The following is a 15,725-nucleotide window of genomic DNA, read 5'->3' as shown; positions in this document are numbered from 1 at the left end:
GCAGAAATGAGTCTGTTCCAAAGGACACTGGAAATGAGTAAGTGCAAGTCCCTGTGCAGCTGCAGCTATCAAAGAGCACAGCAAACCTTTTCCAGACACTTTGAAACAAATCTCACCATCCAGTTTCTTTGCTTATAGCCAAAACCCAAATATGCTCCATAAAAGGATTAGAAGCAGCACTGCCTAGAAAAATTAATGCAACACATTAAGAATATCAACCAAAACATGCATCTTATACAAGATGAAACAGTTCTACAGCTGTCAGGGATTCCCTTTCCTCTCTTGTCCTGAGCAGTCATACACAACAGCAGACTTGGAAAAACATTCTTCCCCTTTAGGTGTGAGCCCACACGAGAGAAAGTCACTTCTCCCCAGAACTTCAGCTAAATGAACATTCAAGCTGTGTCTCCCAAACATTGGACATACAAGTGGTGAAAATCTAACTGGAGAGCAGGTCCCCCCAGCTTACACCAGCCCCTCCACAGGCACCCCCAGGGATTGCTGACTGTCACACTGCACAGCCCCGTGGGCACCTCCAGCCATGCTCACAACCATCAATGCTGCCCTTTCTGCCTTACACAAAACACAGTATGCTGATACTGGCAACAGGAAAATCAAGGTAAGATTTAGGTTAGCTTTAAATGCCTTCCACATTTTAGCTGCTCACAAGTCTGTGGTACAATTTCTAGCTCCTGTCCTCTGTTAAAACTAAGTGTTTTACTGAGCTGAAGCACTGAGAAAAATCTTTCCATTCTTTTTGGGTCACTTGCTTATGAAATTAGTTTAATTTTTTTTTCTTGGATACTGGATTTGGTATTAAATATTAACTGAAGCACAAGCACATATGTGATTCCCTTCTGAAAAAACAGTTTATGTATTGAGTATAAGAAACACATTTTGACTGTTCCAAGCACAAGCAGTAAATGTTTAACATGCAAATTCCCTCACACACAATATGCAATAACCTTATTTTGGCACACGGTTACAAACACTACCCTACCAACTGTACAGTTACCTCCAGTGTTTTTTCAATCAACTCTGAAATTCCTAAATACAGCAATACATTTTTTTTCTTTTAACAACCAAGTTCTTTCATTATTTTCCAAAACTCAGTTTACAAGGTTTCCAGTCTACTTTTTACCTCCCTCAGTGGTTTCAGCAAAGATTAAGGACAATCAATTCTTTCCAAGCTCTCTCCTGGAGCTTGTGTCTGTTACCTCATTTCCTGGCTCCTATGAAGCAATGTGAGACAAGACTTTGGTGAAAACTATCATCATAACATTTACATTTTCAAATACTGAGTTCAGTTCCTCAAAAATAGCAATGAATCCCTTGGCATATGAGACTGAAATTCTACCATCACCCTCTTTTCTTCAAGTGGTCATGCAACTGAGACGGGTTTTTAAAAACATTCCCAGATAGTTTTCCAACTGCCCCAAGCAACCATCTCTTCTTTTCTCTCTTTCCCAATGACATATTTCACAGAACACTCCAGCTCTCAGACACTCTCAGGGTGTTTCAACCCTTGTTCATCCCTGCTAGCTCTGTTAAGCCTCTCCCTTTCACACTCATTCAAACCACAGTACATAACACACAGCACCATACCTTACATTTAAACAAAAAAGAAAAAATTGCTTTCCTTCATCATTCAGGCAGACTTTTCAATCAATTAGAAATCAGATCTTTATTCAAGATCAGATTAGATTTGAGGTCAAGGACTACACATCATTTGAAGCCACACAAAACAACTTTATTGATTTAATATAAAAACTTACCCACTTGGCAATTGGACACCCCTGAGAGCTCTTTCCTTCCTTTCCTGTATAAACCACCACCTCAATTCTTACAGCACTTCCTTTTGCTCCATACCTGCATTGAAAAAAGTTCATGACTAAAACAAGCTACTATAGGCAATTTTAAAAGATGAAACATTTTCAATAAAAGATTAATGAATTTATTTTTACTTAGAACAGAAGAAAAACAAAATATTTATAAAGCAAAAAAAAAAATCCTTTTACTTTAAAACCCTACTTGCCAGAGTAGTTTTTGACATCTCTCTTCTGATAAACTTCTGCCACTAAGGAAATGTTATCTGCATATAAATCCTAGTGCAATCAGTCTCTATTATGACCTTGTTTCTTCCAGTTTGCCACAGCTTCTTTACAGGTAGGACACCAGAAAACCTTACTCTGCCAGCTGCTGATCTCTGTCCTTCCTATTGACTTCCAGGGCACCTCAGAACACACTGCACTTGACCTCCAGCCCTGGGCTCAGAAAAGACACACGAGTTTGGACCTGCAGTGCTCATGCTCACCTCATGCACATCTGAACAAGAAAACACTTCACAAATGAATACTGACAAAAGTGCAATAAAACAAAGCTAAACACAGCACTTCCTTTCTTATAGCTCTACTTCTTCCCTGTTTAGACAGTCAAAAATCCAATGACATTAAAAGCTGAATTTTCCTCACCTGTTCTCCATAATTTCTCTCACAGCAGCAACACTTGGTCCTGTCCCGAGGTGTGTGTAATAGGGGCCTTCATCTTTTTCTATAATTTGCTCTGCAAACAGGTAAAGAAAACTATGTTGGCACATCCAAAATTTATTTACCCCATTAAAAGTAAACTTAGAAGCAGTTTACGGAAATGCCTTCTAATTAAATTAGAACACAAAGTTTGAGCCTGAATAAAGAGTATGACAGGCTTTTCTCCTCAGACACTTTGAAATTATTTTATGCTCCAATGATTCTGCTAGCATTTTTTTAGTGTTATAAAGTAAAACCCTAATTAAAGAATGCAAAACATTGCTGTAAAACTTTCATTAGAGGAGCTGGCATGTAGTGACTACATAAAATTCCCAATATCCTTGTTGGTAGGAACATTATTAATTAATTTCAGACAAAGAAGAATTGAGGGCAGTAAAATAAATTAACTGACAGTCATATCCTACAGAACAGAAACCATAACCCAGACCTCTAACAAGCCCTCTGTTGATTCAGAGCATGCAAGCCAAGGTGAAGATCTGCCTGCAGCCCATTTGCTGTGAGGCTCTGACCTGTCCTTCCCCCTGGGTGCCTCCACAGTGACCCCACAGCGCGTGTGACACCCTCAGCCAAGCCCTGTCTGCACAGCCCTCCATGCCCAGCTGGCTCTGGCATCTCCTGCTGCAACAGAGGCACCTGAGCTCTCCCATGTGGCCAGAGGTGGCAGGAGCCCTGGGCCTGGACTCTTCCAAGCATCAGGACTGACAGTGGCAGGAGCAAGGCCACCCCCAGCTATGCTCTCCTGCTTGTCTAAGAGATTTTTAAGCAACAAGAACAATACACTGGGACACTGCTGCCAGCCCACTCAGGTACAAACCAGTTCTAGACCATCAAATTCATGACCTGAAACAATGCAGGTAGGTGCATATAAAGCACAAGTCAGCAATAGCAGACAGAAAAACTCCCTTTCCTCCAGGTTTAAATTTAAGTGGAGGATTTAAACCTGCCAGGTGCAGTACAAAACTCAATTTTGCTGTGCTCTGCAGGCCCAAAGAACACCAAGCAAAAGTTGCAAAGAGGGGAAAGATAATTTCCTCCTGCCTTCTAACTGGTGAAACACCAATTCTTGTGCAACAGCTGTCACATACACTTCCTCACATTAGAGGAAGCAACGTGAGCACACCTCCATCTGAAATGTACAGGCAAAAGTTAGCAAAACCACTTACCAACACAGTCACAAGTTGGCAATTCAGATTGTCCTTTTTTGGTAGGTGTGTCTATTAAATTTTTTGTAGGGGTATCAAGAAACTTCATAGGTGATTCAAGGAAACTGCTGAGCGTGTTTTTTGCTGGGGAACACCCTGAGTCGCCTGTGCTCTGGGCGTGGTCAGTACCCAATCTGGTTGATGTCAGAACGGTCACCTCACCCACACACTCCATATTCCTGAGAGCTTCAGCAGAACCTGGCACCTGGGCCCCAGCACAGGGAACAGGCAGCACCTGGCACTTCGGATCTACCTGCTGAACATGGGCTTTGTTCTCACTACACATCTCCTTAGCTCTCAGGTTAGACCGGTTAAAACTTGGTGGCAAAGGATGCGCCTGACTGACATTTGCTGTTTGCTGTACCTGAGAATTACATTTTTCTGTAAACATCTGTAGGTTTTCAGTTGGCCTTTTCAACAAGGATGCTGTTTTCAGCTGAGAACCAGCCAGAGGATTACGGGAGGACAGGTCGCTGTGTTGGCTACGTGCAGCAACTTCATTTTTCATTGGATCAGCACCTAGTGGGTCACTGGAGCCCACAGTTTTCATTTGCTCATTCACCACTTCACAGCCAAACAACCTGTCTTTTTTTTTCTCCTGTGGTGCCTCAGGTAAACACCTGTGGAATTTTATCTGTGCTTGTGGAAGAAATAATCTAGTTTTTTCTTGTGATGCTGAAGTATTTTGACTGAGCGCTCTCTGTACTTTGGTTCTCGGAGATTTTTTTTCAGATGGAGCTACCCTGGAGTCCTGTGGCATGGTTTGACCAAGCTTATGCAGTTTTGATGATATCCAAATGTCCTGCAATTCGCTATGCTGGCATGACAACAGCTCTAGCTGGTTTTGATTATTTTGTTGATAGCGTGCTTCTGGAGGCTTCTTTTTGTGTCTCGGTTTCCATGGCACACCATTTCCTTTCTTATTGGTTGCTTGCTTTTGCTTTAACAGTAAGGAACTATAATTACGCCTAAAAAATACAGATTCTTTTTTCTGCAACACTTCTTGGTTATATTTTGGCTGCCTCTCATGTGATATTAGATTAAGCAGTGATGCCTTTATGTTGTTCTTCTGCTCTGGATTTGCCTGGTTTGATTCAATCAGGGCTGCCAGTTGAGTTAGCTGTGCAGCCACATCCTCTTCATCCTGGCTGTGAATTCCTCCTTCTTTAATCAAAGAACCACCTTCCAATTTCAAATCACTACACGATGGCTTTTGCTCCAGCTGGCCAGGAGCTTCCAGGTTGTTCCCTGTATGCTGCACATCACATGAAGCACTGCAGAACCCTGTGAGGGTGACTGGCTCATGAGCACAACTTTTGTTGGAATCATATCCCGAAAACGATGCTGCACCAGATGTTAGGTCAGATAAAGTTTTGGTATCTCTTGAGGGTAACTGTAAATTATACATCTCCCCAGCTGGATTGGCAGGTTTATCACACAATTCAGACACTGAACTTTGGCCATTGTATAACACTGCCTTATTAGGGAGCTGCTTCTGCGAGTGAGTGCAGTGAGCCAAGAGCTGTTGCTCATTCTGTAAGTAAGTGTCTTTGATTTCTTGTAATGCAGAGGATGTAAAGGAGGATGAGATATCCCTTTTAAAACTGTGGAGCAAGTTGGAACTTGTTTCTCCTGTATGTTCAATACTTTCACTTTTAGCTGGTGAAGTTGTTTCTAAAGGAGCTTCAGATAATTGTGTTAAAGCTTCAATAGCTACAACCTGCTCCAGAGTTAAATTTCTGGTTTTAATCAGGGACAAGAAAGTGGGCTGGAGTGCAGTATTCTCAGGCTGTGTCTCCACACTTGGTACTGTAAAGCCATCCTTCCCTGCCTGCAGCTCCCCTTCAGGCAGCAGAGGACAACACAAGCTTTCTTGCACATCCAAGCTGGAACCTGTCTGCAAAACTGACTGATCAGAATACTCAGAGATGCTGCAGGTGCAGTTCTCCTCTTTCATTAAAACATTCCCTTGGTTTTCTGGGTGAACACAGCCAGTGCCACTTGTCAGAGTGCTTACTATGTTATTCAGAGCGCCACCCGTCGGCCATTGCATGTGGGAGCTGCTTGTCAAGTCTGTCCTTTCCTCTGCAGGTACATTGTTCAGGGAAGCAACTACTTCTGGTGGTGAATAATGCAGGGTGTTGATGCCATTTCTGATGGTGTGCACCAAGGGTTTTTTTGGCTCAGGGAAGGGGCAGGGAGAGGCTGCCCCGTGGCTGTGCTCGGCGTGGTTCAAGCGTGGGGTGCCCGTCACGGCTGCGTGGATGTCCCCGTTGACGTGGGCACCAAAGGATGGCTTCTCAGCATGTGCCCACTTCTCTGCTTCCAAGCCAGTCATGCTCTCCTTCTCCTTACACTGCACATGTTCAATGGGTACTGCTTGCTTTGTCTTCACCCTGTATTTTTCACCATGACCACATATACTGCATTCCATGAGTTCTGGTCTGCGGCCATTTACTGCTTTGTTTTCTAAATTTGCCTATAAAACAACAATAAAAAACCCTTGTTGTAACAGCTGTTTAAAGCACATTAAAAATAAGAAGCTTCATATTTAAAGCAATTAAACCCTACTTGGACAGACACAAGGAATATCCTAATTAGGCACAGACATTGGAAAATAAACAAAACAGGAAGTTATAAAATAACCTGAAGGCTAAAGACCCTATCCATTTTTAGAGCTATTTTTCCCCACTGTTGAAGGACAGAGAAGGAAGGGAGACTAATGAAATGAATAGTCAGATAAAGGATGTTAGCATTTAGAATGAAATGTAAGCATTCCATTTTGAATTAATTTGCATGAGCAGATTAAAAAAGGGTAAAAAATTACGTTAAAAGTAAGACTGAAATCCAAGGGATTAGATTACAAAGTTCAGCAGTAATTTGGCATAATCACATTCATTTGGCTAGACCCATTAACTAGCTTAACCAACTCCACTTGGTTGGATACTTTAGCTAATCCTGAAAACCAACCATTCTTGCTTCAAGCCCTTAAATAATTACAAACCTTAATTTCATTAAGCAGAAATGAATAGAAAGCCAATTTACATCAGTTCACTTGGAAGTTACTCTTTAAACAGTTGTTTAGCTTCTGTATTTAGATGGAAATTTCCAGGTTTCTCCACAGTCTCTCATGTAAGCTATTCAAAACTGTATTTTAGTAAATGCTACATTTTAATGTTTTGTTAAATATGTTCTTTATCTTCACTGATATTATACAGTTCATGTGGTTGAAGCAATGTCAAAATCTAAATCTAGACAGAATCAGAATATTGTGCCCTGGAAAGAATATATATATATATATATATATATATATATATATATATATACACACATATATATATATATATATACACACATATATATATATATATATACACATATATATATATACACACATATTTTAAGATAGCATTATGGATATGAAGTAAGGAGTTATACAAAGTAAAAAGAAAACTAATTAAGGCAGAAACTCATGCAGAACAGTAAATAAGGCAGGAATCCAATCTTTCTTACGCTAGTCAGATTTTATTTATATTAAATTTCCTTTAAAAATAATTTTAAATCACAGTAGATAGTGCTGTTCCTTTATCTGATTTAAGAGTTCTTCAGTCCCCTGTAACCTTAAGCTATACTTAAAAGAAAACCAGGACTGCTTTTCAAATCAAGTATCAGTAACATGGGGCTAATTAATCCTGTGCAGGCACAATACCTCACAGTGCCCAGAAAATCCCACCACTATGAACCATTCAGTTAACTCAGAGATGGTGCTGTGCTCATACCAACAAAGGCATGGACTTCTGACAAAACTGGGGAAAATAAATGCAAAATAGATTTATGATTAATTATAACCATCGAGATGGAATTGTCACAAACCCCCAGACAAAACAAAGCAGCTCCATCTGGAGCTCAGTGGTCACCTTGGAACTGATAAAACACAACCCCAGGAATCCACAGCACATCCTAGATGTTCTGAGAGGCATCCTAACTTCTCACAAAATGTGTAAAAACATGCCCAACACCTGTGCAGCTAAGTCAGTATTAGACACACAAAGATTCCTTATTAATGACTTTTCAGCAGCCCCAGATCCTCACTAATGGTCAGTGAGCTGGAGCTCCTCTGGTTCCTGGTGATTTTCTGTGAGTGATTCCCAGACTCAGGAGGGCACTGAGCACTTTCTAAGGGATCCACAAAAACTGAACAGGTTCCACCATTCTATCACTGGCAGGGGTAAATGCATCACACAGGTCTCTGTCACTGTACCAGAAAATATGTTCAGGGTCCACCATAAAAGAGTAAAACCCCACAATTCTATACCTGCACAAAAGCTGAATTGCAATTGCCTTAACTTCAGAAAGAAGCAGAATTGTTGTTCTTTCTTAAGCAAAAGTACATCTAACATCTCTACCAATCTAGAAGATTCCCATCCATGTAAAATTTTTATTAAAATTATTTAATCAGACAATGAGGAGGCTGTGGACATAAAATCAAGTAGATGAAAACTAATTCCCCATCAAGTGCACATTTTCAACACAACACCACATTTTGTATTCCATCCATCATAACAGGAATTGTTCACTACATTGAAGAAACTAATAACTTAAGTCTGATAATTTGGGAGTAATAAGAGGCACAGGGAAGGAAGAGGCTTCATCCACAATTAGCAGAGATGAGAAGATCTGATACAGAACCCACTGACAGCACTCAGTACAAAGTATCACCACAGTCCTCCCAACTAGCCTGTTCCTCAATAAAATAAAATACTTTATCTGATCAAAAAGCACTGCTATGCTCAGAAATACTCAGCATATTCCATGATCTGCTAGAACTGCACAGGTAGAGTGCTGTGTGCCTACAGAACTCCAGTGATCCCAGCAGCAAAGGTAGAACTGCTTAAAAAAATTAAATTCTTCATACTTCATATTTTCCACTAACATTACTAGAAGCTGCCCACATGCAATGAGGAAGAAAAAAACCCCAGATGAATCATATCACTGGCATGAGTTAGTTATTTCATATTCTATTTTTCCACATGAAGACAAAATATTGTCATTGAATCAGCTGTTATTGTTTTAATTAAACTCTGCCTTGGGAGCACTGTGTTGCTTTATCTCCTCTTACTGAACTGCAGTGGATACTAAAAGATACATTTCTTTTCCCTCACAAACAGGAAAGGCCCCTGGATAGTCTGTTAGCATGTGAAGTCAGTATTTCCCACCCCAGAGAAGTGCAGACACACTACCAGGGACAGAGCTCATTTGATTCTTCCCCTCGAGCTAGGAACAATCAACCCTCAAGTCCTGAACCTGCAACAGGACTTGAAAAACCCAGTGAAAAGTACAGACAGGGATATCACAACCCCGAGCACAGTGATAACATTCACAGGAGGTAAGCACAGATGTGATCTGGTTCTGAGGCTTTTACAAATGCAATGAACAGCTGAAGAATAAAGCAGATCAACAGCAGCAGTTTCCTCTCTCATTAAGGAGAGCTCTACTCTGCAGGAGACACGAGGCACTAACAAATCATGCTCCAGCTCAGGCTCTGAGCTGCTTTGTGCCGTTAGGACAGGAAGCACAGAGCCTCTGTGGCCATGGCTGTTCTACTGAACTTCAACCAAATACTGTCTCGTATATATACACACAAGAATTCCTCTGTGAGCTAATGCTTCCAGCACACACCAAGAGCCACTTCCAGCAAATCAATTGACATTCTGAAGTTGGACTTACTATTAAAACGTCTCCTTCAACACATGATGCCCCTGAGGTAACGCAGAATTCACCAACTCCCCATCAGAAGGCAATGTTTAAGCTAGCCCAAAGATAGTTCCAGATCTGAGCAGCAAGCAGCCCATTGTTTGTGTGCCATTTCAGAGCTCCACAGTGATAACAACACACACTCTACTGAAGGACACCACCACCATCAATTACTCTCATCAACAAGAAATAACAGATGATGCCTTGTCCAACCACTGATAAAATGCCTCATCAAGACAAGCAAGTCTTGATGAGTTACACAACAATTAGTGCCGAATCCCCCAACCAGCCCTCCCTGTAAGATTCTGCTCAGGTCCCATGTGAACCCAGTGCCCAACACAGCAAACAATACTTGCACCCCCTGCTTGTGCCAAAACTGAGATGACCCTAAAGACAGCTCTTCCAGGGTCACAACATCCATCAGCACAAAAGGATGAGTGGGTGAGAAGCCCCTGCAAGCTGCAGGGCCATGGGTCAGCCTGGATCCTGCTGCAGTGTCTGCAGCCACACAGCCAGCCCCACATGTCCCTCCAAGCTGGGACAGAGCTGGCAGCTCCTCAGAGATCCAAAACCACAATATACTATAAGTGCTGCTTCAGAAAAACTGTTTGGAAAAGGCCCCAAATGTATTTAATCTAACATTCAAACAAGGATCATGGTCCAACAGTCAGGTATCACTGCCCCACCAAGAGGCAAGAAAGCACCACCCAGCTGACCAGCAGCAATTCACTCTTCTGTCATTTATTCCTGCTCTCTGCTCCCTGGTACATGTAGAAATTCATGCAGAAATTCAGCAGAATCGAGGACCTGCACTGGACAGGACCAACAGACAGATGATGCCCTGAGACAGGGAGATAAGACATGGAGAGGACAGGCAACAAGGAGAGGCAGCTGCTCGTGCCAATGCTATGTAGGAAGCCATGCACTAGTTAGAACAGACAGATAGAAGGGGAATGCTGTGGAAGATATAGGTCACCTCCTGAATACAGCTACATTTTGTTCTTGGATTTTTTTTTTTATTTATTAAAGGCAGATACAGTAATACAACTAAGAATAAGCTTCTATCTCTGACCACATGACATGTCTGACTACTGCAATAATGCAGATAGCAGCAGCAAGGCTGCAGCAGGAGCAGGGTGCCCAAGCAGGCTCCCAAAACAGAACAGCAGAGTAGGGGCCAAGCTGCAAGCTGGGGAATATTCCCCATCAATCTCACCACAGGAATAAAGCAGGTACCAGCACGCTGTGTAACTGTGCACATGAAGGAGTCTCTCAGGGTACCACACTCCTGCAGGGGCTCAGCTAAGGCACATTTTCTGTAACTATTAATGCACAGAAACAGATTGGGGACCTTTGTTAATGTAACACAGCCTGACTGTACAAGGGGCTTTGTTCTGCAAGAGAGCAGCATTCACAGATGGCACTGAGGGACAGCACAGGACTTGGCAAAAGATTGTGGGCAAGTTTTACCAGAAGCTGATTTATACAGAAACCCAGAGGAACAAGAGGTTCTGCAAATCTGCAGAAAGGAACCTGACCTGGGGCATGACATTCAGGCTTTCCTGGAGGTATCCCACTCACTTCCAACTTCTCTGAGTATCAAACCACCCACTCACCAACTTGAGCATCACAGCAAGGCAGCATTTCACACTGGATCCTAGTACAGCTGAAAAGTCTGCTCTAGCTGCTGGTTGCTTTTATTTCCATATTTGTAGCCACAACAGCAAAGAACATTCTCCAAGCTGCAGCTTAGCTCTCCATTTTATCTCCATTTAATCTACATTTATATTCTCCTTGCCATGTTCTTCAAATACCAGCCAACCTCCCACCAGAAAAGCTCCTTATTGTCTCTTTCCAGCAGGAATTAGCACATTATGGCCCCAAAGTCTTTATACCTTTACTCTCTTCCTTTTCTCTCCTACACCACTACCAGAGCAGAGCCCTCCCACCCACCTTGTGCAACAGCTTCAGTGAGACTGCTTAGTTCTACAGTATCAGACCCCAAAGGATACACTTACTACAAAATAAAAACTGCAGGATACTAATTCTGACTGTAAAGGCTTCAAATGGTGGCTCCCATAGAAATGTATTTATTGAATGACTACTTGGAAATGGGCTCTCTCAGCCACAAACTCAAATTGTTGTTTCCATCAATTCCTATATCTATCTTGCAAAAGCTACAAACAGGAGCAAGAAAAAACAGGGTGAAGGACACCCCATTCTCCTACACAGGCATCCAAGAAGTGGATTTGTTAAGAAAGAAAAAACCCCAAACATTACAGCACTTTTTCTGCCACAGAAGCAAATATAAACAAACAGCTTGCCTGGTCATTTTTGTTTTCCTTGGGTTTTGGGTTTGGTTTGGTTTGTTTTTTACTGGTGTTTTGAATTATTCAATCATTTGTCATCAACATTGAAACCAAGCACTCAAAGAGACCCTGGCAGCTCTGGAAAATATAGCACTCAATTAAGCCAGAAAAGAAAAATGATACAATCTGCAACAATATGTATCTCTGAGAGAACTTTCCCCCAGTGTGCTTTAGCTCAAAAGCCGAGATGAAAGAATTCCAGTCTCAGAATTTCCCCACCCTAGCTAATGTCTCTTGTGGTTCACTCATTTATGAAACCATCAGCACAGTGTTTAGGAAGTGCTGCCTGGCCCTTCCCTGCAAATGGAGAATCACCACAGTGCTCAAAGAGAGGCTTCAGGGAGCAAACCCCAGCCATGGGCAACCTCCTTAGCAACAATCTGAAAGAGCAGTCAATTCATACCTAGAAAAACAGCAAATCTGCAAAGGCAGACATGATGCTTCAGAAATGAAGCTGGCAGGCCAGCCACTTCACTCCAGCTAGAGAGACACTCTGTGTTCAGCAGAGCCATGGGGCTGGATGTACAGAAGGCAGGTTTCTACCGTGGAAAGCAGTGCCTCCAGGAGGACATTCACATGGGCAACCATCAGCTCACAGTAACTATAGAAACTCCTGCACAGCTTCGTGGCTGAAAGGGTTAGTTAGATTCTTGGGTGCATAAATAACAATATAATTAGGAAAAGAGTGGTTACTTTCAGTGCTGCACTTGGCACTTTTGCACCTGCTGGCAGAATAAAGCATCCTGTTCTGGCATCCCCAATTCAGGCCAGACATTGATATGCTGGAGAGGGCTCCCAGGACCACAAGAATGACAAAGGATTGAAACATCTTGAAGTGAAAGCCTCAAGTTCACTCTCTACTCACTCTCTCCAATTTACCAAAGAGAAAGAAAATTGAAAAGCCACAAACTCCTGCTCAGTCCATGTGGAAAAGAATGCTGATAACAGAGGGCTCCTTGTTCTAGTATACAAAAGATTAACAAGACTCAATGACTTTAAGTTAAGGCTGGAGAAGTCTGGCCTTGAACTATGGTGCACTTTTTTGCAACAAGACAGAGCAAAGAGTTTTTTAAAGCATCTTGTTAGATGTTTGGATGCACTTTTCATCCATGGGCATTTTCAAATTCAAGTTCTTTCAGCTATCTTTTCAAAAATTTATGTTTAAGCCAAATAAAAGGATACAGTCTTACAACCTCCCAGCACAAGAACAAGTGTTCAAAGTGGTCTTTCCTGGGTTCACCACATGAGAACCAAACTGAGACAATTTCTCTTCAGGTTCAGTGCAGTAAAGATCCAAACTGTTGAACTAAAAACATAACCTTGCACAGTTCCTGTAATCTAAGCAGGAAGATATTCAGCTCCTTCATTCAGGACCACAGTCTGTGCCCCATCACCTGTTGTACAAGCAATTATATTATTTACAAGTTACTACATGTTGGTAGCAGTTCTCACACCAGAACTGCTAAGGACACACAACACCATTCTATCCTGGTTTTAAGGCTGATGAGGGGCCACAAGATAAAAAGGAGTAACTAATACTCTTTAGAAATAGAAAACTCAGTGACAGGAGCAGCTTAACTGAGATTAAAAAGAAAAAAGAATAATCATGCTGATCTCTTAAGGCACCAGGCTACGAGGCAGCTCTATTCAGGATTTTTCATCTATGTTTTGCTTACTCTCATGAGGAAAAAAAGCCTAAAAAATGGCAAACTGTGTTTCCTTTTCTGCCTTGCACACCTATGGTTTAAGTAAAGCTGAAGGCAGAATTTGCACTGTAACTTCCCCGTGCTCTTTACAGGAGCAGCAGCTTTCACTCCCAGGCTGCAATAACAGCACTGCAGCTGTGGTGTTTGCACTGCAGAGCTCAGCCAGTGATCACTGCCACAAAGTGAATGCTCTGCATTTACAAACACACAGCAGCTTGTCCTCTTATTGACAAGTCCAGCAAACCCCTTCTTTTAGGAAAATGAAATGTACAGCCCCATTTTACTATAGGGGGCACTGATTAAACTATAATGCAATACAGACAGCACCAACAAACCACTGAGAAAGGAATTCAGTAAGACACAAACCACTCAATTGTAAGTCAGCTTCAAAAAATCCTCATATTCTAGAAGGCTTAAAATTAAAGTTGGTAGGACAACAAGGACAGCCTTGTTGCCTATAGTCTATAAATTAATTTTACGTAAATGAATGAAAAGGGATTATTGTTAGTTGATTAAATACTGTCTTCCTTTCTCTTCATATCATTTAAGTTTCATACATTTAGCATTTAAAAAGAAAGCATGAATTCTTCTTACCTCCCCAATAAAATCATATAATTAAGAATTTATTTTAGTACAAATTAGATCTCTTGGTCTCTAGAAAAGCAAGGTTCCTACTATTGCCAGTGGGAAAGTTTGCTGTCATTGTATCAGTTAAATTAGCTTTCCAATAATCAGTAACATTAACCAAAATTCTTGGTATAAAATGGCAGAAATAAAGGAAAAAAAAAACCCCACAAATGTTAAGAGTGTGCTGCCACTCAGGTAACTTTAGGGCTCCTCAATGGTTTTCTCCCACATCAATTGCTAAAAGCAATAAACAAACTTGCTTGGCAATGTGGTATCAGATCCTAAACAGGGAGCAGCCGTTTTCAAAGGATTTTTTAGGTGCTACTGTCAATAAATGTACGGCCAGCAGCACACTGAGAACCATTACTGGAACTGGCAGAGCCATCTCAGTTATTTCAAAGCAAGTACAAGTATGGAATAAAGCTCATGATGCAGTACTGAATGCAAACAATATCAACAAAGCAACATAGCTGGAGAAAAACCTGTGTTTATTTTGTAATGCCTCATTAAGAACATCTAAACAATGTATCAATCAATATACCTACACAACTGACCTTCATCTCCACACGCACATTTTCCTCCCTTTCCAAAAGCTATGCTACTTTTACTGCATATTTTATGACATTTTTGATCACAAACACATTTTCTAGTTTTTGAAGCTCCATTTCTAAATAAAATGAAGTATTTAGAAGGAAGGCCCTACACTAAAACAGACCATGAGAGTCAAGATCTACAAATAAATTGCAATTCAAAACACACAAACCCCCCCAAAACCACTGTGATGATGAGGCTCAGCCTGGCCTCACTCAGCACTTCCCAGCCCCACCAATCCCTGAGGAGGGGCCCTGTGCTCACAACTGCTGTGCTACAGCAATGAAGGAGTTAAAACAGAGCCCCTGCTCTGTGTTACTGTGGACATGAAGGAGTCTCTCAGGGTACCACACTTTCCTCCCTCAGCGTTCTGGGGAGCTGTGGGGCAAACTGCAGCACAGAGGAGGGAGCTGCACAGGAGAAGGGAGCCCTACAGGAATGGGGCAAGGGCAGCACAGCATCTCTGCACCCCAGGAAAGAATTCACAAGGGACAGGCTTCCACTCCACCACAAACTGGGAAAATCAAGGATTAGAAAACAGAGTAAGATTAATAATTTACAGCTCACTTACAAAGGCTTTCTTTGTTAGGGCTCTATTCAAAACCATCCACATCCATGAGTAGTCCTGGCTGAACTGTACAAACAACATGCAAGTGCTTCATATGTTCATGAGTGCATTCATGGGGAAGTGCTGGGAAGCTGCAGGGCCAAATGCCCTGTGCTAAATCACAACCACAATCACGCCTGCTCACATCAAGTGCTTGCATGAGTCTACCAAAAGCAAAAAAAAGTAAAGATTTAATCCCATTTAGACAGATGCATATTAACTCGAAAAAGGTGAAAAAGAGAACATTTCTTTCAATCCAGGTAACAGCTAAGTTAATTATCTTACTTTTAAAAATACAAGTTAACTGGTTTGTGTTGGATGCT

The 15,725-nt window shown here is 41.7% G+C and overlaps 1 protein-coding gene across 1 annotated transcript in view; it reads right to left on the bottom strand.

Annotated features, from left to right (window-relative positions):
* Positions 1 to 15,725, bottom strand: part of TET1 (tet methylcytosine dioxygenase 1) — a 68,548-nt gene that overhangs the window by 38,603 nt on the left and 14,220 nt on the right. The window contains exons 3-5 of the mRNA XM_036385567.1: positions 3,710 to 6,227; positions 2,472 to 2,562; positions 1,776 to 1,869 (exon numbers count right to left, since the gene is read on the bottom strand). Of these exons, the coding sequence (XP_036241460.1) occupies positions 1,776 to 1,869; positions 2,472 to 2,562; positions 3,710 to 6,227 (2,703 nt within the window). The remainder of the gene's footprint in view (positions 1 to 1,775; positions 1,870 to 2,471; positions 2,563 to 3,709; positions 6,228 to 15,725) is intronic.

Source organism: Molothrus ater, chromosome 8 (genome assembly GCF_012460135.2).
Source record: "Molothrus ater isolate BHLD 08-10-18 breed brown headed cowbird chromosome 8, BPBGC_Mater_1.1, whole genome shotgun sequence".
NCBI classification, from domain to species: domain Eukaryota; kingdom Metazoa; phylum Chordata; class Aves; order Passeriformes; family Icteridae; genus Molothrus; species Molothrus ater.
This window is presented reverse-complemented; position numbering and strand designations above follow the sequence as displayed.